Raw genomic sequence first — 18,846 nt, forward strand, 5'->3', positions numbered from 1 at the left:
TCTCTTGTAAAGAATCTAATCTCAAACACAAGTTGAGATTATTCAGATTCTAAACACTCTTATCATTATTGTGTAAAACTCAAGACTATAAGTGTTAAATATAGTTTGAGTAGTTTGTAGAAAATCCTTTTATGGTTAAAAGGTAAAGTGTAAACTCCTATCTAAAGATTGATAGGTGATTGTTTGAAAGCATTTATGGGTGGAAAGGATTGGTTGTGTAACAAATCAAGGTTGATCTAAGATGGTGGTGTAAACCAAGATTGTTCTCTGTTTTGAACACTTAGTGAAAATCTCTCAATTGTGATGACTGAACGTAGCTCGAGTTGGGTGCACCAGAATATATCGTTGTGTGATATTTCTTCCCTTATCTTTATTTATTTTAAGTCTGATTGATTATCAAGTTAAATATATAAACTGAATTGTTGATTTTAACTAATCCATTTTCTGGTTAAAACCAAGAACGTTCTTCGTTTTCTTCTTTCACTACCAAGATCAATCTTGAGTTAAAATCTTAAATTTTCACAGGAAATTTTAAATAGGAACATTTACAATTCAAACCCCCCTGCCTTATATATCAACATTTCTACTTCAATTGTGTCATATGTGATTGTTCTGTTGTTGCCACATACTCCAAAGAATCATTGCCATCAAAATTGGAAGTATTAATAAAGTCATTCATGCAAAACCTATAAGCACTTCAGACAATATACATGCAACTAGAATTGCCTTTCCAAACTTTGGTATCCTCTCTCAATGAGTCAAAAAGAGGTGTTTTGATAAAAAGTTATTCCAAGGCATAATCAAACTATCAACACAAGCATTTGCATGCTAATCATGCACCCCTTGTGGTTTAACAAGGCTAGACCCATCACTTAGCCAATTGTTATTCCACAAAGGGATACTAGATCAATTTCCAACACTCTATCGAGACTCCTCCAGTAAAAGAGATTTAGCACTCCAAATACTCCTCCAAACATAGCTTGCATTGTGACCAAGGTTAGTAGACAAAAAATCACTCAAGGAAAAATATTTAGCTTTTAAAAGACATGTGACAAGGTTATTTGGGTTAGATAACAACCACCAACCTTGTTTACCAAGCATGGATAGATTAAAAACACTAACATTTTTAAAACTCATATCTCCATCATGTTTATGTATCGTGAGCTTGTCCTATTTTAGCCAATTGACACATTTATCTTGTCCTCCATCTTTGCCCCACCAAAATGAATTCATCATTTTTTAATCTCATCCCCTAAAGTAGGGGGTAGCATGAATATGCTCATTACATAGGATGGAATAGCTTGAAGAACGAATTTGATTAGGATTTTTCAACCCGCTCGGGAGAGACTTTTACTACTCCATTAGTTGATCTACCGCCAAACTCTATCCTTAATGAAGGTCTATAATCGTACCTTTCAAACGCACATCTAGAAGGTCTATAATCGTACCTTTCAAGTCTTCATTCACATTTATGCTTCAAACCAGCTCAGATTTTTGCAAATTTATAGCTTAACCCAACACAACTTCATAAACACACAAAATATTTTTTATAGTCTTTGCTTCTCTAATAGATGCTCTAAAGAACAAGAAGAAATCACTTGCAAACTGAAGGTGTGAAATAACTGGGGCATTTCAGCACATTTGGACTCCATGGAGGTGACCATGACTTTCTGCCTTTTTTATTAATGTCAAGAACCCTTCAGCACACAAGATGAATAGATACAGGGGCATTGAATCACCTTGTCGGAGACCTCTTTTTGGGATAATAGGAACAAAACAATCATTATTCACTCTGACATTATACTCTACTGACTCGACATAAAGCATAATCCAATTCACCCACTGATTTCCAAAACCCGAAGTAGTCAACACCTCTCAAAGGTAACCCTAATCAATGTAGTCATAAGCTTTGTTGATATCCAGTTTCAATGTGACGTCACCAACTCTACCACGGGGCTTGGTTTTCATATAATGAATAACTTCAAGTTATGCCATTGCATTGTCGAGTATGGAACTATTAGGCACAAAAGGTGATTGGTTATCATATACTCAATTATGGAGAATATGTTATAACCTGTTTGCAAAAATCTTTGCCACAATCTTATAAATCACATTACAAAGAGCTATAGGTCGCCAATCTTTCATGGTCTTATGTTCATCACATGTCGGGATCAAATCTATATTGGTAATATTTAGTGTACTAGGAATACACAAATCAAAATCCAGACACAATATACTTGAAAATTTTCACTACCACACAAAGACCAAAAATGATGATAAAATTTTGGGTTCAAACCATCAGACCCTAGACACTTATCTACCTCCATAGAAAAAAATAGCTTATTTGAATTCCTCTTTTAGAAAAAGAGCAAGCAACTTATCGTTATCTTTTGCATCAATAACATGTGAAAGAGCATTCAAAACAGAAGCATGAATGCTTTGTGTGCTATGATAAAAAGTAGTAAAATAATCTCTGGCAACATGACATAACTCACTATGTTTGGTCAAAAGTCAGACACAATATTCTTGAAAAAATTCACTACCACACAGAGACCAAAAATGATGATAAAATTATGGGTTCAAACCATCAGACCCTAGACACTTATATGCCTCCATAGAAAAACATCTTCTTTGAATTCTTCTATTAGAAAAAGGAGCAAACAACTTATCATTATCTTATGCATCAATAAACGCTTTGTGTATTATGATAAAGAGTAGTAAAATAGTCTCTAGCAACATGACATAACTCAATATGTTTGGTGAGCGGATTCCCATTGTCATCCTCAAGAAAAAGAATTCGATTTACCTTGGGTCTGGATGTGGCAACAACACGAAAAAAATCTAGTATTTAGGTCCTCTTCCTTCAACCAGAATGATTTAGCACGTTGTCGCCAAAAAGTGTCTTTTTTAACTAGCAGTGCATTCATTTGCTTCCTCAAAAAAGTAAACATTACCACATTTGTGTTGTTGCCCAACTAACACTATCTTTCTAGGGGTTTTCGATATTGTGCGATTTCTTGATGAAGCTTATGACACAGTTTGTTCTACCTTAAGCTATCATAGCATTTGCACAAATTTCTCGCTTAGCAAGAAGATTCTAATGGAAGTTAGAAATTCACTTTGATCGAACAAAATCATCAAATTCAAGTTCAAGTAACCATGCATTTTCGAATTTAAATATATGAGAAGTAGAACGGGTTGGTCCTCTTTCCATGCGTCGTAGTAACAAAGGGTAATGATCTAAAACCAAAGCTATTAGATTTTCAAGATTTGCATTGAGGAAGATTTGATGCCACAAATAATTAGCCAAAGCATGATCTAATCATTCCTCCACGGCTCGTTCAATTCCCAAACTCTTAAACAATGTAAAAGGGCAACCATCCATATACACATCAGTAAACTCAGAGTCAGACACTACTTGTCGGAGCCATTTATTAACCACTAAACTTGACCCACTCTGCCTTTTTTCTCTTTTGAAGACAAGATGTCATTAAAATCCGCAATTATGCACCAAGGTAAATTAGAAACTTGTCCAAGGTTACATAACATATTCCAACCATCTCTCCGATGACGACTCTCAAAATAGTCGTAATACCCCATCAACCGCCATCGCCCAACATTAGTCTCCTCCACCTCAACATCAATATGATTGGTTGAAAGATCAATAATAACACAAGAAAAATATAAACGCTAAAACATGGCTAGACCTCCCCCTTGACATTCTCTATCAGTAAAAAAAACATAAATCATAATCAAACTAAATTCTTAATTATTCAATGTTTTTCAAACTCATCGGCATCTCGTATAAAAAGATAATGTCCTTCCTGATCTTTTGTTATTATGTACATATGCTATAATGCTATAATGTGTATCTATGATTATTAAAACTCCAACAACATCATAGTACTATATATTTTTTAAAATACGTCTACAAATCTACAAATGCCTATATACGAAAAATATCTATATGTGGCAAGATAAGGTGGATATCCTATCAAAATTTGTTTGGAAATTTCTTTGGCACTCATAAAAAATTGGGTACCGATACTCATGATACACAAATAATTAAAAGTTTAAATTCATTTAAAATATAATTAAATATAAAAAGATTATGTCTGGCGAAATGATTAGACGTTGATTCTACATATACCCTACAAAACTAAAGTATATCACGGTGTTTATCTTATTCATGTTTTCATTGCATACGAATTAAATCTCAATGTATATCATAAGTTTTATAGTTTAATAGGTCCTTAATTTGTTGTTATTATCATGTTCACTTTTGTAAGTTAATTTGGGTTAAAAAAAAGTATATGAAGAAAAGTAGTACATACAAAGATGAGGAAATTGGTCATGTGGATGTGGTCACCACCACAGGCATAAGCAATAATAATAACATTGGAACATGAACAAGCGTGTTAAGCAGTACTACGGCATCAATGACTTCCAAAAAAAAGTTGAAGGTTTTAATCCTTGACCACTAGCACCAAAGTTAGTGGATTCTGAAAAGTGTCACATGGTGGCAAAAAAAAAAAAAAGTAGAAGCAACAAGGATGATTGTAAAAACGAACATGCACATGCAATGTTGTGATTGATTTTACATTGAACCAACAATATCGACAAACGCTCTACTTTTACTTTTAAAAGTGAAGAAGTGTCTCTTATTATATAGTATAGGATAAATTAATGTTTCAAAATTATTTAAATTCACTAAATTATCGCTCTCTAGAATTTAATGATTAAGAGTTTATTTGATTATGTTTTACTTTTAATTTTTTTTTAAATTATTTTATAAATAAATTTTATAAAATTGTTTTTAAAAAGAAAATTTAAAGTAAATTTATTCGGAAATTCTAATTTTTAAAACAGTTTTTTATTAAATAATTTAAAAAAACTAAAAAACTGAAAAATAAAAAGTAAAATATTATTTATCTATTTTATTTTTTTAATTTTAAAAGATACAATATTAAAAATAATTTTACAAAGCAGTTTTTAAAAATAAATAATTCAAATAAATTTTAAAATTTTAAAACACTAAAATAGAATTTTTAGAATGTTAATTAAACAAGTCTAAGTTATTTTAGTTTTTAAAATTTAGAAATAAAATAAACATCTCTGAATTTATAAGACGGACATCAATTAGTTAATGTCTTTTTGTGTATTACATTGTAGGAGCTAACTTTTAAGTGTATGTGTTGCTCAACACACATCACCACATCTTTGGCATGTTATAGCAACCAAAACGAAGTATCGAAGTATCTGAGGTTTTTGGTTTTTCTTAACCAAAATCTTAATCTTCTTCCTTGTTCCAACTAAAACCCTAACTGAATGGCTAAATCAATTTGGCCTAAAAAACGAACATTAATCATTAAAAGTAAACTTAATTATATTTACTTTCTTTTTCTTTTTTATTAAATCAATATCAAAATTAAGTCAATGTCTCAATTATAATAATGTGGATGAACTTGAACTTTTACTTGGAGAGAGAGAGAGCCACAAAGTTCGCGTCATTCACATCAAGAGAAAAATATAATCCTATACGAAATTATTTCCATATATGATTAAACATTTTTTTGATCTCAATCCTTCAGTTTACAAGAAAAACAAGTTCAAATAATCTATATATTAACTGTGATGTAAATAAAATTTAATAAAAAATTGTTTAGTTAAAATTAGAACTTGAATTTTTCCAAATAACTCGTCTTTGACTACACTAATCACTTGGATATATGACTACACACTTAATACTATATCTATAAACTACTCAAATAAAATTAGTTAGTAAAAAATTATTATTTTGAAATTAAGCATGAAATGAAAAACAAGAGTAACATTGAATGAAGTTACTTACTTAATAACTCACTGTAAAAATTAAATTTTGTAAATCAATTAAAAATAGTTTTTACTGTATAGATCAAAACCACACATTTTCATAACATTTCTGAATTCTTAGATACTCAATCAAATAACTTCAAGTGAACGGATATTAAACATTATAAAAATATAAGTTTGGATTTAATGGTACAACTGTATTCTATCGAACATTTGGACGATATCTTCCGATGTTATGGTTTTCGCCGGCGGTGATGGTTGAACGGAGGCTGCAACTGGGACGTCGTAGCAGCCAAAGATCATTGCGGTGGCAATTGTTCGATAACGGTGGAAGCTAACGGAGGGAACGAGGCATGATAGGAGTTTTAAACCCTAATTAGTGTAATTGGTCAAAATTGTGGTCTACGGTAGAATTTACTTTTGTCCTATCTTATATGGTAATGCAATTAGTCTTGTGTTACCGATACAATTTAACAAGATAATTTTTTTTGAAAACTATCAAACTGTACAAACATTTTCATACTATTATTTAATAAAAAAATGAATGGGCATATTCGAAACTTTAACGCAAAAATCTTACTTACCAGGCTGTTATAGGAAACTACCATATGATATTTTAATTTTAGTTTATTATTTATTTTAGTGAGCTGTCATTTGTTAGTGTAAAAAGTTCTAAAATATTCAATTAAGTCACTTAGTAAATGTTTTAACTATATAACTATGCCTATCATCTTGAATGAAGGCCACTCACATTTCAACAAAAAATTATCTTCTCTGTAAAAACTTTCTAATATATCTACAAAACTTACTCATTCACTGAATTCTCTGCACTTGAGATTAAATTTTAATGAAGTAATCACTAGAATTCAAATTTCCCGTCTCACTGCCAAATTGCAAAAGACAACCATCATTTTGCCTCGCGGCCAGTACGCCACGATTTTTCTTTTTTCTTTTTGATCTAGTAATGACTAGACTACCAATATAAAAATTCAAAGAAAGGCAGTAGTAAAGTAGTAGCCGCAAAATATAACTAGAAGGGATGTGATAAATAAGATATCCATCATTTAACCATCTCAAGAAACAAGGGTTAACTTAATGTAAAAAAACAGCCAACACCAAACAAATGATACAACATTAACGAAAGTTGCTTTCCAATTCATATATGAAATTATGAACTATGGGAGGGTCAACCATGTTGCCTTGTGTGAAGGCACTACGAACATGGAATAACAGTAAAGTCGAACATTATGTCTTTCTAACTAAAAGATGCGTTTAAGACACAACTGATTGGATGAAAACATCTCAACGGAAATAAATGGATACTTGAGGGATATCAATGTCATTGTCATCGTCATCCTCGCAGGCCACGACAACATCTATGTGACGACGGTATGAAGGGATTTCCATCTTAGCTACATCCTTTGCTAAATCCACAACTTTTTTGTCCATCCGCTCTTTGTGCCTAGGAAACATGCTGTTATAAAGCAGGCAACTTCCACAAGAAATACTATAAGCATTCAAACCTTTGGCCTTCAGCCAATCGAGAAGCTCCCTGAGGGTAGGATTGTTTCTTATAATCCATCTGTCCCAAACCGTCCAACTCAAATCTTGATGCTTGATAATCTTGGCTGGAACTGGCTCAGCAATGGAAAAGAGAGGCAATGCTAAGTTGGCAAATGTGTTTCGGTAGTCCTCAAGTTTGTGCCCTCCGTCCAAAACTTTGTATAACTCCAGACAGACAAGCCCAGTGGCCATAGCAGTCGAGGTTGCAATAGCTGGAATGATCCTTCCTGCGATAAACTTGGCCTTGAGTTTGTCAACCTCAGGAATGCTGTAATTCCGCGCCCTCATGTTGGCAAGCCCAGCTATCACGTCCATATGGTAGTTTGTATCATCATCCTGCAATTTTTCAGAAGAAAAACAATTTCAAATTTTCAAAAACCCAGATCCTATTCTAAGCAAGTAGCCAAGAACAAACTTCCAAAATTCCCAATTCAAACCAAATACTCCCTCTGTTTAAAAATTAGTCACTATAGCAAAAATATATATATATTATTTCAAAATGAATGTCATTTTCGATTTTCAAAGTAACCTTAATTATTTTTTCCCAATTTTACCCTTCAGCAAAAATGTACACTACTTCCTAAGCAATGATTCTACTATACATTTGTGATAGTGGAAAACCAACCAATAGTTAACAAGGATGATTTGGTAAAATGATTATTCTCTTTCTTCTAATCATTGTGTCTCTTAATATGTGTGCAAAAACCTTAAACAACATTAGTTTTAAGACGAAGGACGTATAGTTAAGAAAACAGAAAGCAACATGGTTAACACTGTCATCAGAACAAAAAAAGACAAAAATACCTTCTCAAACTGGATAGGTTTCATCCTGAACCCTGGCTGCAGATTTGACCGGCATCTCTCTAACTTGACGATTAGATCATCAATAACAGCTGCATCATCCACGGAAGCAGTGTTGAGACTGGTGGCCTTCTCATCTGTCACTATTTTTACATCTTTCTTGGGCTGAAAGTCAGGTACTATCATTCTATCAACCACTTCAGCCAACTTTTTAGGGGTCTTTACCCAGTCAGGGATAGGGATACCAAATGTTTCTGCTCGTAGTATAGAGGCTGCCATCAAAAACTGGAGATGACTTGGATCAGAGGAGGAGAACTGTAGCGGACGAGGGAATCGTTTCGGTGCAGACCAAAACGGAGCTCCAGTACTAGTTGCAGCATCTTCAGGAAAAGTATAAGCCAACTGCTTCACTCGGTTAGCAAAATAATCTTCAAACCTGTAAATAAAAAACCATGCTTGAGTGTAGCACATACAGAAAAAACTAATATCCACCGACATAAGATAACATAAATAAAGCATATATTATCAAACAAACATACTTAAGCCGAGCCCAAGTAATACAATCTTCCAAAGTCTCACACTTCTCTTTGTCCAAGCATTCAAGAACCCGCTCCAAGTTATCCCTTGCCTGAGCATCACCAGCATTTGCCATTGCTTTAGAATATTCACTTGGGTTGGATAAATATGCATTTACTTCAGCTGGAGTTTTCTCAAGCAAACCCTCAAACTCTGATCGAGCCCATGTCAAGCAGTGGTCAATGTTGTGTGGAAATGAGTGCACAGTACACATTGGTGCTTGTTTCTCAGGTGGATCTCTTGAGGCACCATAGTTTTCTGTTAGGTGAGGAATGACCATCTGGGTATTGCATTTTGCTCCAAGTGTACCAGATTCAAGAAGTGGTTTCTGGAAATACAAGCATCTCTGATCTACATATAGTCTTGCATTCACATTGTCTAGTGCATTAATCACGACACTCAAGTTTTCCCAAAACGTATCGTGAAACACATTTTCAGTTTCAGAGCTAACACGATTTTGCAGAGCTTCAACATTAAGTCGAGGGTTTATAGATGCAGTAGCTGAAGCAGCAACTGTAGACTTAGCCTGGCCAATATTCCAATCACGGAAGAGGAACTGCCTGCTTAAGTTACTCTTCTCTATGACATCATCATCAGTAACGGTCAGCTTCCCCTGACCTCCACAAGAAACTCCCATTAGGGCAAGATTTTTCAAAAACTCACATCCCAGTGCACCAGATCCAACAACAAACACTTTAGCATCTTCAAATTTCTTCTGTAACTTTTGCCCAAAAACTGAAATCTGTGCATCATAACGACTATTTATTGGTTTTAAATCATTAGGATCCAATGGTTCTGTAGGAAGTGATTCCACGGAGTCGAAGTAGAAAAACTGCAGATGTCAGAAGAGGACAGAAGTTAAAACCACAACCAAAAATACAACTCGGAAAAGAAATGTGAAGGCAAGGATAAAAAAATAAAAACATGATATTCTCCAATAGACTCAGTATTTTTATAAGCTAAGAAAAACTATATTAATTTAAGCCCAGTATATCTTGAAACTGTTGGGAAACACCTAGCACCTACCCCTTCTTTTTGAAGAGAATATTAAAATCTCAAGAATTTAAACCATTATGTGCCTATGTACATCCATTTGGTCAAAATCTTGGTGAGTATAAATATTTGTATACCAAAACATAAACATTTTCGGAACTTGAACACTAATGACATTGCCTCAAGGTATGGATTACTTTAGACAGGGATTGGCGTACACAGCTTGGAGGGAGGGAATAATCCAAACAATCAAATGAAAGTCAAGACCAAATTTCATTCATTATAAAAATCATGCTCAACAATGTGCCTTGCTCAAAAAGATGGGAGGGCTTTTTTCCCAAGACGAGTTATCAGATATAGGTTGTCTTTGTTTAAAATATAATTATGCCCCAGAATTATTTCTATGAAAGACTATAGAAGATGCATAGTTCTACTGCTACTGCTAAAAATCTCAACGAAAGCTGCAAACTGTACACACAAAACTGAAATGGCTGACTAACTCGGGAGCAATATTATGGCAAAAATACTTTCATATGGGGTCACTTCATTTGCACCACACATAATAAATCAAAATACGAGAGAATATAAGGATTAACAAGAAATATAAATTACCTGAAAAAGTGGATGAAATTTCCCAGAGCATGCCTTGACAACCTCTTGTCCTACAATTCCACCAAACATGGCAGCCATAGGGTTCAATACTGCCCTAGCACCAAAGGCAAATTGTTGTAGAAGTTTTGGATTCAAATCTTCCAACCTTCCATCACCTAAGTTTTCATTAATATTACTGGCAATAGAAATGAATTTACGTGCATCGTCCTCTGAACCAGCGACAGGGAAGCGACCTACCTCTGAAACAAACTTATCCAGAGCCTGGAATGCTAAATGCAGTAGAGGTGGGCGGTCAAACTTAGAAAAATCACTTAGAAGAAAATCACCTGGTTCACTGAGTGCTTCCCTTAGTGGTTTGAAGTTCAAAACCTTTGGTTGTTTGGCCTGTGTGACAATACCACCTTTTTCATAGGCACCATAGTTTGTGGTGTCTTCTTCAAGAGTGAATGAATATGCTCTAGCATTTTTAATCTTTCTAGGTTTTCCGTCATTCAACTCTTTCATCCCATGAACCTCCGAGAAGACAACAAGGTCTCCATCCTGAAACTCAAGTCTCTCATCATCAACACAAGATACTAGAGCAGGGTTGTCATTGCTGATGGATGCAATTATTCCTGTATGAGGTTCCTCTCCGTCAACATCAAAAACAGTAAACTCGGGCCCAAAATCACAAAACACAGCACCAAAAAGACCCCTAACTTCAGTTTTAATAAAAGCGATAGGAGGCTGATGACTGTGGCAGTAATCATTGAACTCAACAGCTTTCTCAAGACTGATTTCAGTAAAAACAACAGCCTACAAAACAGTAAAATAAAGTAATAAACAAATGTAAAATTATCCAAATAAGCTAGAGAAACAAATGGGGATTATACTATTCCCAAAAAGAACATGTTTTACTGTAACAGTCAAGTAAATTCAACAATAGTGATGTTATTTCTCTTCACTTTCTACAAATAGTATATAGAGATACAATGAGGGTTAGAGTTATTTTTTGGTGATACACAGCATGCAACATAATAAGGTAATAGGTGCAACTAGTTGTCTCCTATCCTGTAATGGTTGACATTCATACCACAGAACATGTAAATATCACATCATAACCTCCATAAACCTTAAACTTTACATACATATATGTAAGTTTGTTTGAGCTTTATGCAAGAAAAACAACTCATTAACTTAATGTTATCTACAAGACTACAATAGTCAATAACATGTGACCCAGTTTACAGCTATTCGGCCATTTCAAAAGTATGAGACGTCACTAAAAAATAACATGAAAAATTCAACAAAAAATTATAGACCAAGAACTAAAATATTACTCTTATATGTATGACAAGTGGTGAACTATTGCCAAAGTATGACACGTATAGTTGTGAGAAAATGCTCAAGTACTAGATTACTAAGGGTGGCCAAGCACCAAGCTAGTAAAATAAAAAATTATTGCTACTTGCTAATATTAAAACCTCAACACATTCTTAAAAAAATAGTAATTCCATGATTAGTAACAATAGGAGTGAAGCTTTTTCTCATCTTATTATGACTCTCTCCTAACTAGCAACTACTATATTTTTTCTAAACCATCAATCTTATTATGTCTTCTATTATTTTGTATTGTCAACATTAGAATAGACCCTAGCCACATAAATACTGACTACCATAAATATTAATCACCTATTATGATTCTCAATAGCTGTAACGTTAAACATGTAAAATTTATCACTCTCGAGCTAACACAAGTATAAGGTGAATGAACTAACTAATCACAACACATAATAAGATATACATGTATATATCACAGTAATAAGAATTTTGGGGTCTTACAATATGGAACCATCAACAGTAATTCAAACCTTGTCTAACCCAAAATAGTTTGCAGCTATGCAGGAAGAATACATAGCTCTTGTGAAAAACAGCACATGGACATTGGTTCCTTTTCCATCCATTCGGAGAGCTATTGGATGTAAATGGATGTTCAGCAGAATAAAGGAAAATTTTAACGGTAATAATATCAACAAGTGCATATTGGAATGCAAATAACACAAGAGTTTGTCATTTCACTATTAAGGCATGAATAAGGAAAAGCATTTTCTACAACTCCATATATAATCACTTGATATGTGTAGACATACACATAAATGCATTAGAAAAAAATACCAGGACCTAAAAAATAAGAAGAGCAAAAGTAGAAATACCTGGAAATTAGAAAGTTGTTCTTTTGTCAGCTTAGTTGTCAAGCTTAGTACAAGCACTGCGTTATTGAGTTCCTGTAACTTACTGACAGAAGCCACGGCCCTGTTTTTACCAAGATCATTCTCTGAAAACACAAAATTGCTGGACAAATCCCATAACTCTACATTCCCTTCATCGTGCAAGGTTACAGATTTTACACCAGCAAGAATAAGATTCTTCGCTGCACGAAGTAAATTTAAATCCAAGGTATTAATAAAACTGGCATATTTGAATTTTTATCATTAAACCGTTAAAAAATAAAGTTACAAGACAAATGAAATGGTTCAAATTGTAAAGCAACGCTCTCTTAATTAATTAGTCTAAATTGAATGGAGGGCCCATATGTAAGGACCTTAGGCAAGGTTGCCCTCATTTAAACAGCCATGGCCCTAAACTCAGTCAATAAGTATACATACAGCAAATTAATATTCTAAGTTATTGATGTAAAACTTGTAACACTGAATATGAGCAACTGCCAACTGGCAATAACTTTTTAGTGAAATTTATTAGCACAGATGATAAATCACTTTTTGTCATAATCTGTTTCTGCTTTTATTATAAAAAATATCCCTCAATTATAGGGATTTGGTTGTATAGGAGTACTAATAGAGATTTGGTTGTATAAGAGGACTAATAGGGATTTGGTTGTATAGTAATCTTGTATATATAAATATCTTATCTATTGTTAGCATATTTCAAATTCAACTCAATAAAATATATTTCCGCATAAACCTGCCTCCTCCATTGCAGTTTCTTTTTTTATGAAACTTTAGCCACTTTTATTGTGGCCCCTTTTGCTGCCTTCATCGCAGCAACTTGAGATTTCTTTTTGGCCTATTCGCTGCCATAGTATGTTCACTATTCACACTGTTACTGTTGACCTTCGTTTATCCACCTTTGACCGCCTTATAGACCTCCTTTCACCGCCGTTTTCCACTAGATTGTAAATCAGCGGTTTCTCGTTCTGTTTTGAGTGTTCATTTTCCGATCAGAGCACTTTTGTTTGTGGGCCATTTGAAGCTCACACGGTTTTTGCTCGGACTTTTTTGTTACAAACTTAGACCACTATTGTTATTGCGGCATTATAGCACACACAATTTGTGGATATTTTTTGGACGTTTGAAGTTTGTTTGATAGATCAATCTTTCATTTCTAATATCATTTGTCTGCTGATTTTACAGATATGACAGCTAGAGAGAGCAAAAGTGGATTGACCCGACTCAATGAAGATGAAGTAGAAAAGATGAGATCCTTTCTTAGTAAGTTGGAGAAACCAACAAGTATTAGTTCTCTGGTATATACAAGAACACTTCCTCTTAGTAAGTTTCAATTTTCTTTTGGATAATCGATTCTGGAGCCACTGACCACATGACTCCCTTACCTACACACTTCTCCACTTATTCACCTTGCCTGCTGGTTAGAGAAACCAACAGATACTAGTTCTTTGGTATATACAAGTACACTTCCTCTTGGTAAGTTTCAATTTTCTTTTGAATACTGGATTCTAGAGCTACTGACCACATGACACCTTTACCTACACACTTCTCCACTTATTCACCTTGCCCTAGCAACAGAAAAATATCCACAGCAGATGTACCCTTATAACTGCAGCAGGTCAAGGAGATGTCCAAATAAGCTCATCCCTAACTCCAAGAAATGTCGTTCATATTCCTAAATTGTCCACTAGCTTAATTTCCATACAAAAACTAACACGAGACCTCTCATATAATGTTTATTATAACAAATCTTGTTCCCTTCAGGACAAGAATTTGAGGAGGACAATTGATAATGCTAGAGAATGGAATTGTTTTATTACTTGGATAGTTAAAATCTTCCTCCAAATCTACTCAGCAATAGCAACTCTTTTTTTTTTTTTCTAAATCAATAAAGACCAATAGGGACAAGGTCATTTTGTACCACTTTTGCCTTGGTCATCCTTCAATTAGTCATAAAACAGTTGTTTTCTTCCTTCTCCAAGAAATTAGAGGTAGAAAGCCTTCACTGTGAGGTGTGTGAGCTTGATAAACGCAAATGTGTACCTTTTCCAGTTAGTAACCAACTGAGTACTTCTCCATTCTGTTTAGTTCATACTGATGTATAGGGTCCCTCTAATGTTCCAAATATATCAGGTACCTGTTTGTTTGTAACCTTCATTGATAACTATACTTGGGTTTATTTACTAAAACAAAAATCTTACGTCAGTTATGTGTTTGTACTGTTCTTCTCCATGATAAAAAAAAAACACCAAATTGGAGTGAGTATTAAGAGGATTAGGTCTGATAAGGCCAAATATTACTTTAATCACAAACTCAATTATTTATGTCAAAAGGAGGGCATTCTTCATAAGTCCTTGTGTGTTAAAACACCCTAATAAATGGGATTGCTGAGAGGAAAATGGACACTTGTTATCGAATGATGGTATTTCAAAGTAAGTTCCCAAGAAATTTTGGGGAGAGGTTGTTTTAACTGCATTGTATATCATAAATTGTTTACCATATATCCTCGTTTTATCTTTAATGTACACTTCCAATAACTTTATCCCTAGAATATTTGAGTGGGTGTCGTTTGTCCATATTCATTGTGATAGTAGAGGAAAACTTGATCCTAAAGCCTTTGATTTTGAAAAAGATGGAAATGAAGGAAAAAACAATGTTAAGACTTAAATTGATTTTGAGAAAGATAGAAATGATGACACTAATGTAAGATATGGGAAGAATCTAGTATATACAAGAAGAACATAGGTCATTCTTTAATCTATTCACATCCAAAAGTCCAATCCGACTTTACATGAATTAACTTCCCTTTACGCTTCAAACTCTAGTGATTCAATCTATGAATCTTCTCATGCACTGGAATCAGAATCTAACACACCACTAACTTATGATGATCCAATCTATGAATCTTCTCATGCACTGGAATCAGAATCCAACACACCACCAACTTATGATGACCTCCATATCCCAATTACCCTTAGGAAGAATACTAGGACATGTACCAACAAGCCACCCTACCCTCTATATCCAACTACCTATGCTTTGAACAATTATCACCTACCCATAAAGCCTTCCTCACAAGCCTGAATATTACCACTATACCTACCTCTATATCTGAAGCATTGTCTGACAGGAAATGGAAACAAGCCATGGACTTGGAAATGGAAGCTTTGGACAAGAACAATACTTCGGATTTGGTCCCTATATCAAATAGAAATAAACTTGTAGAATGCAAGTGGGTATATACTGTAAAGTACAAGGTTGATGGGTCTATTGAAAGTTACAAGGAAAGGTTGGTAGCTACAAAATTTACTCAAATGTATGGAGTGGATTATTTGAAAACATTTGCTCTAATTGCAAAAATGAATATTGTTAGGGTGATATGATCTCGAGCAACTAATTACAGTTGGATCTTGCACCAATTTGATGTAAAAAACGTCTTTCTCCATGAGATCTAGAAGAAGAGATTTATATGGACATACCCCCTAGATACAGTGAGCATATTGTTGCCAACAACGTTTGTAAGTTAAAGAAGGCTCTATATGGGCTTCAACCATCACAGAACGTGGTTTGGGAGGTTTGCTAGAGTCATGGTGGATCTAGGATTCAAACAAAGCCAAGGAGATCATACCATATTTATCAAACACTTTTGAGTCGGGGGGAGTAACAGTATTATTACTATATGTGGACGACGTTAGAATGACCGGTGATGATTGAAAAGGAGCAATAAATGTTGGGACAACACCTACCCAAGGAATTTGAGATTAAAACCTTGGAACAATTGAAGTATTTATTGGGAATTCAAGTGGCTTACTCTAAGAAAAGGATTTTCAAATCCTAACAAAAATACATCACAAATCTTCTAAAAGAAACGGGCAAGATAACATGCAAACTAGCGAGTACAACAATAGATCCAAATTTAAAGTTGAAAAATGCAGAAGAAGAAATTGCAGTAACTTTTAAAGCATTGTATCCAAACTGGAAATCGATAACACCTATCCACCAGCTTGAGGGGGAGTGTTAAAAAATATTTTTGTTTTATTATTAAAAATATCCCTCAATTATAGAGATTTGGTTGTATAGGAGTACTAATAGGGATTTGGTTGTATAGTAATCTTGTGTATGTAATATGTATGTATATAAAAGGCGAAGGACCATTACAAGCATTTCCATCCTAGATAACTAAATCCAAATCATGTTAGTAGGGGTGTAAATGAGTTGAGCCAAACCACGTACGTATCTAAACGAGCTTAACTTATGTATTTAAACGAGCCTAACTTAAAGCTTGGGCTTGGCTTGTTGAAAATTAATAAAATTTTGGCTTGTCTTGTTAAGCTCATTTCATTTGTCTTCATTTTATTGCAATCATGCCCATTTCTCTTAATCTTGAGTACAATAAAAAAAATTCAAAATTCATTATAATACTATCAAGTTTAAATAAAGTTTCATCATAAGCAACGACTAAAAAAGGTTTTAAAGGAGAAAGGGTTTATTATAATAAAAGGTGTAGTAGTGGCTGAAAAGATTTTAGAGGAGGAAGGGTTTTCTATTGATGTTAATTGAAAAACTATTTGGAATATGGAAATCATTAAATTAAAAGGCACTCGCTATTTGGCTAATTTTTGAAAAACAAATATTTTATTTATGTTAATTGATTTAGTTGAAATTTGAAATCAGTTTTTATTTCTATAGACAAAACAAGAGTAGCTAGAAGCTTTTGGACTTGACTATCTTTTTATGTCTTGGGCTTAGAAGTTAGAACCTTCTATATGTATGGCTTGGACTCAGCTCATTTAATTAATCAGCATAGTGTTAAGCTCGGGCTTATTTACTTAATTAAACATACAAGCTTGATTGAATATTTAACGAGTCGAGGGCAAGTAGTTCACAAATAGCTCAGTCATTGACCACACTCCTACATTTTAGGATTTGGATTTGGATTTGTGCATGATATATAAATCTAAAATCTTAAACAACCCATACAGATCTAGGGTGTGCTTGGTGAACAAGTTTATTAAGGGGGCGTTTGGAACGTTATTTTGAAAATACGTGTAAAAGTAGCTTATAATATGTTTATAAATTGTTATCAGCTTATTGTAACAAGCTAACAGCTTAAGTAGAGTTTACCCTCCATTCCCTCTTCGATTTTAGAAAAAAAATCATGCATAATTTCTTCAATATATTGTATATCCAAAAATGTCCCCGTACACTAGTTCAATAATCTATTCTAAAGAGCTCAACTAGATGTTTATTTATAACCTAACCCCGAGGGTTAATCAATGAAAAACTCTTGGGCATATCATAAATTATTGTTACAAGTGTATTCAAAAACATAAATACTTATGTCATAAGATAAATTCAATCAAATAAGCTTCAAAGTTTAAACAAACAAACTAGGGTGGGAGGGTAAAGAAGTGGAGTGATAAGGTGGTCTATTCAATTCTCACCTCCAACATATACTAACAAATTAACAACTAACATACTAACATTAGTCGTTTCAAAAAAAAATACTACCCTTGTTAATCGTATAAAGTACCCCATCTTGAAAATCAAATAAAAACGAATATTCACTACATTATCCAGACAACAAACATCAACACATTAGTTCGCTAAAAAGAGTGAGTTTAAAGACACAATTACCAATCTCAGCACCAAGTCCTCGCATCCCTGAAACAAGAACACTGGAAGCAAAGAGTCTTCTCATAGTCTCACGGCCATACACAGCAAGCTGACGGCTGTGCAGATCCTCATCAATTTCCTGCGGGTTTGAATTTCCAAAAGCCATATTCGAAGCTGCAATCGAATCCCCGGCGCTGTTGCTGCTGTTATTACCGTTCCCGCCGCTAACAAAGCTCTGGTCAGTCTCTTTCACCGTCGATTCACGGGAACAAGTATCAAAACAACCGATCCGAGCCTTCTTAGCAGAACCTGCGTTAGTTTCTTCTTCTAGAACCACTTCTCCTTCGCTAACTCTCTTTCTAGGAAGCATATAGTGCAGTAAGCTGCTGAATACGCGACAAATTCGCACCATCGAGATTATCAAAGAAACAAAAACAAAACACATACAAACAAAGCGATCGAGTTAGAACTAAGATAAAAAAAAAATGATGAAATCGATAAACCCTAACTGGCATGGAATTAGAGTGATGAACAATTAAGTAACAAAATAAAATTGATAAGATTGGAAGATACGTCTGGAACGTACCGATTGGAACTTGGGAGAAGAAAGGAATGGAATCTGATCGGA

General features: G+C 34.1%; 1 protein-coding gene across 2 annotated transcripts; it reads right to left on the minus strand.

The window, feature by feature from the left end:
- Window positions 1–6,874: 6,874 nt before the first annotated feature.
- LOC101512372 (ubiquitin-activating enzyme E1 1) lies at window positions 6,875–18,840 on the minus strand. 2 transcript variants are annotated; one of them, XM_004490574.3, is made up of 7 exons: window positions 18,805–18,840; window positions 18,240–18,601; window positions 12,570–12,787; window positions 10,378–11,172; window positions 8,736–9,604; window positions 8,200–8,632; window positions 6,875–7,731 (listed from the first exon to the last, which is right to left on the minus strand). In XM_004490574.3, exons 2-7 carry the CDS (start codon window positions 18,586–18,588, stop codon window positions 7,135–7,137), a joined length of 3,261 nt encoding a protein of 1,086 aa, XP_004490631.1. In that variant the 5' UTR covers window positions 18,589–18,601; window positions 18,805–18,840; the 3' UTR covers window positions 6,875–7,134. The 2 variants fall into 2 exon arrangements, with proteins under 2 accessions (XP_004490631.1, XP_004490632.1); XM_004490575.4 differs by having other exon boundaries at window positions 18,240–18,604.
- Between the last annotated feature and the right edge of the window lie 6 nt (window positions 18,841–18,846).

Source organism: Cicer arietinum, chromosome 2, assembly GCF_000331145.2.
Source record: "Cicer arietinum cultivar CDC Frontier isolate Library 1 chromosome 2, Cicar.CDCFrontier_v2.0, whole genome shotgun sequence".
Lineage (NCBI taxonomy): Eukaryota > Viridiplantae > Streptophyta > Magnoliopsida > Fabales > Fabaceae > Cicer > Cicer arietinum.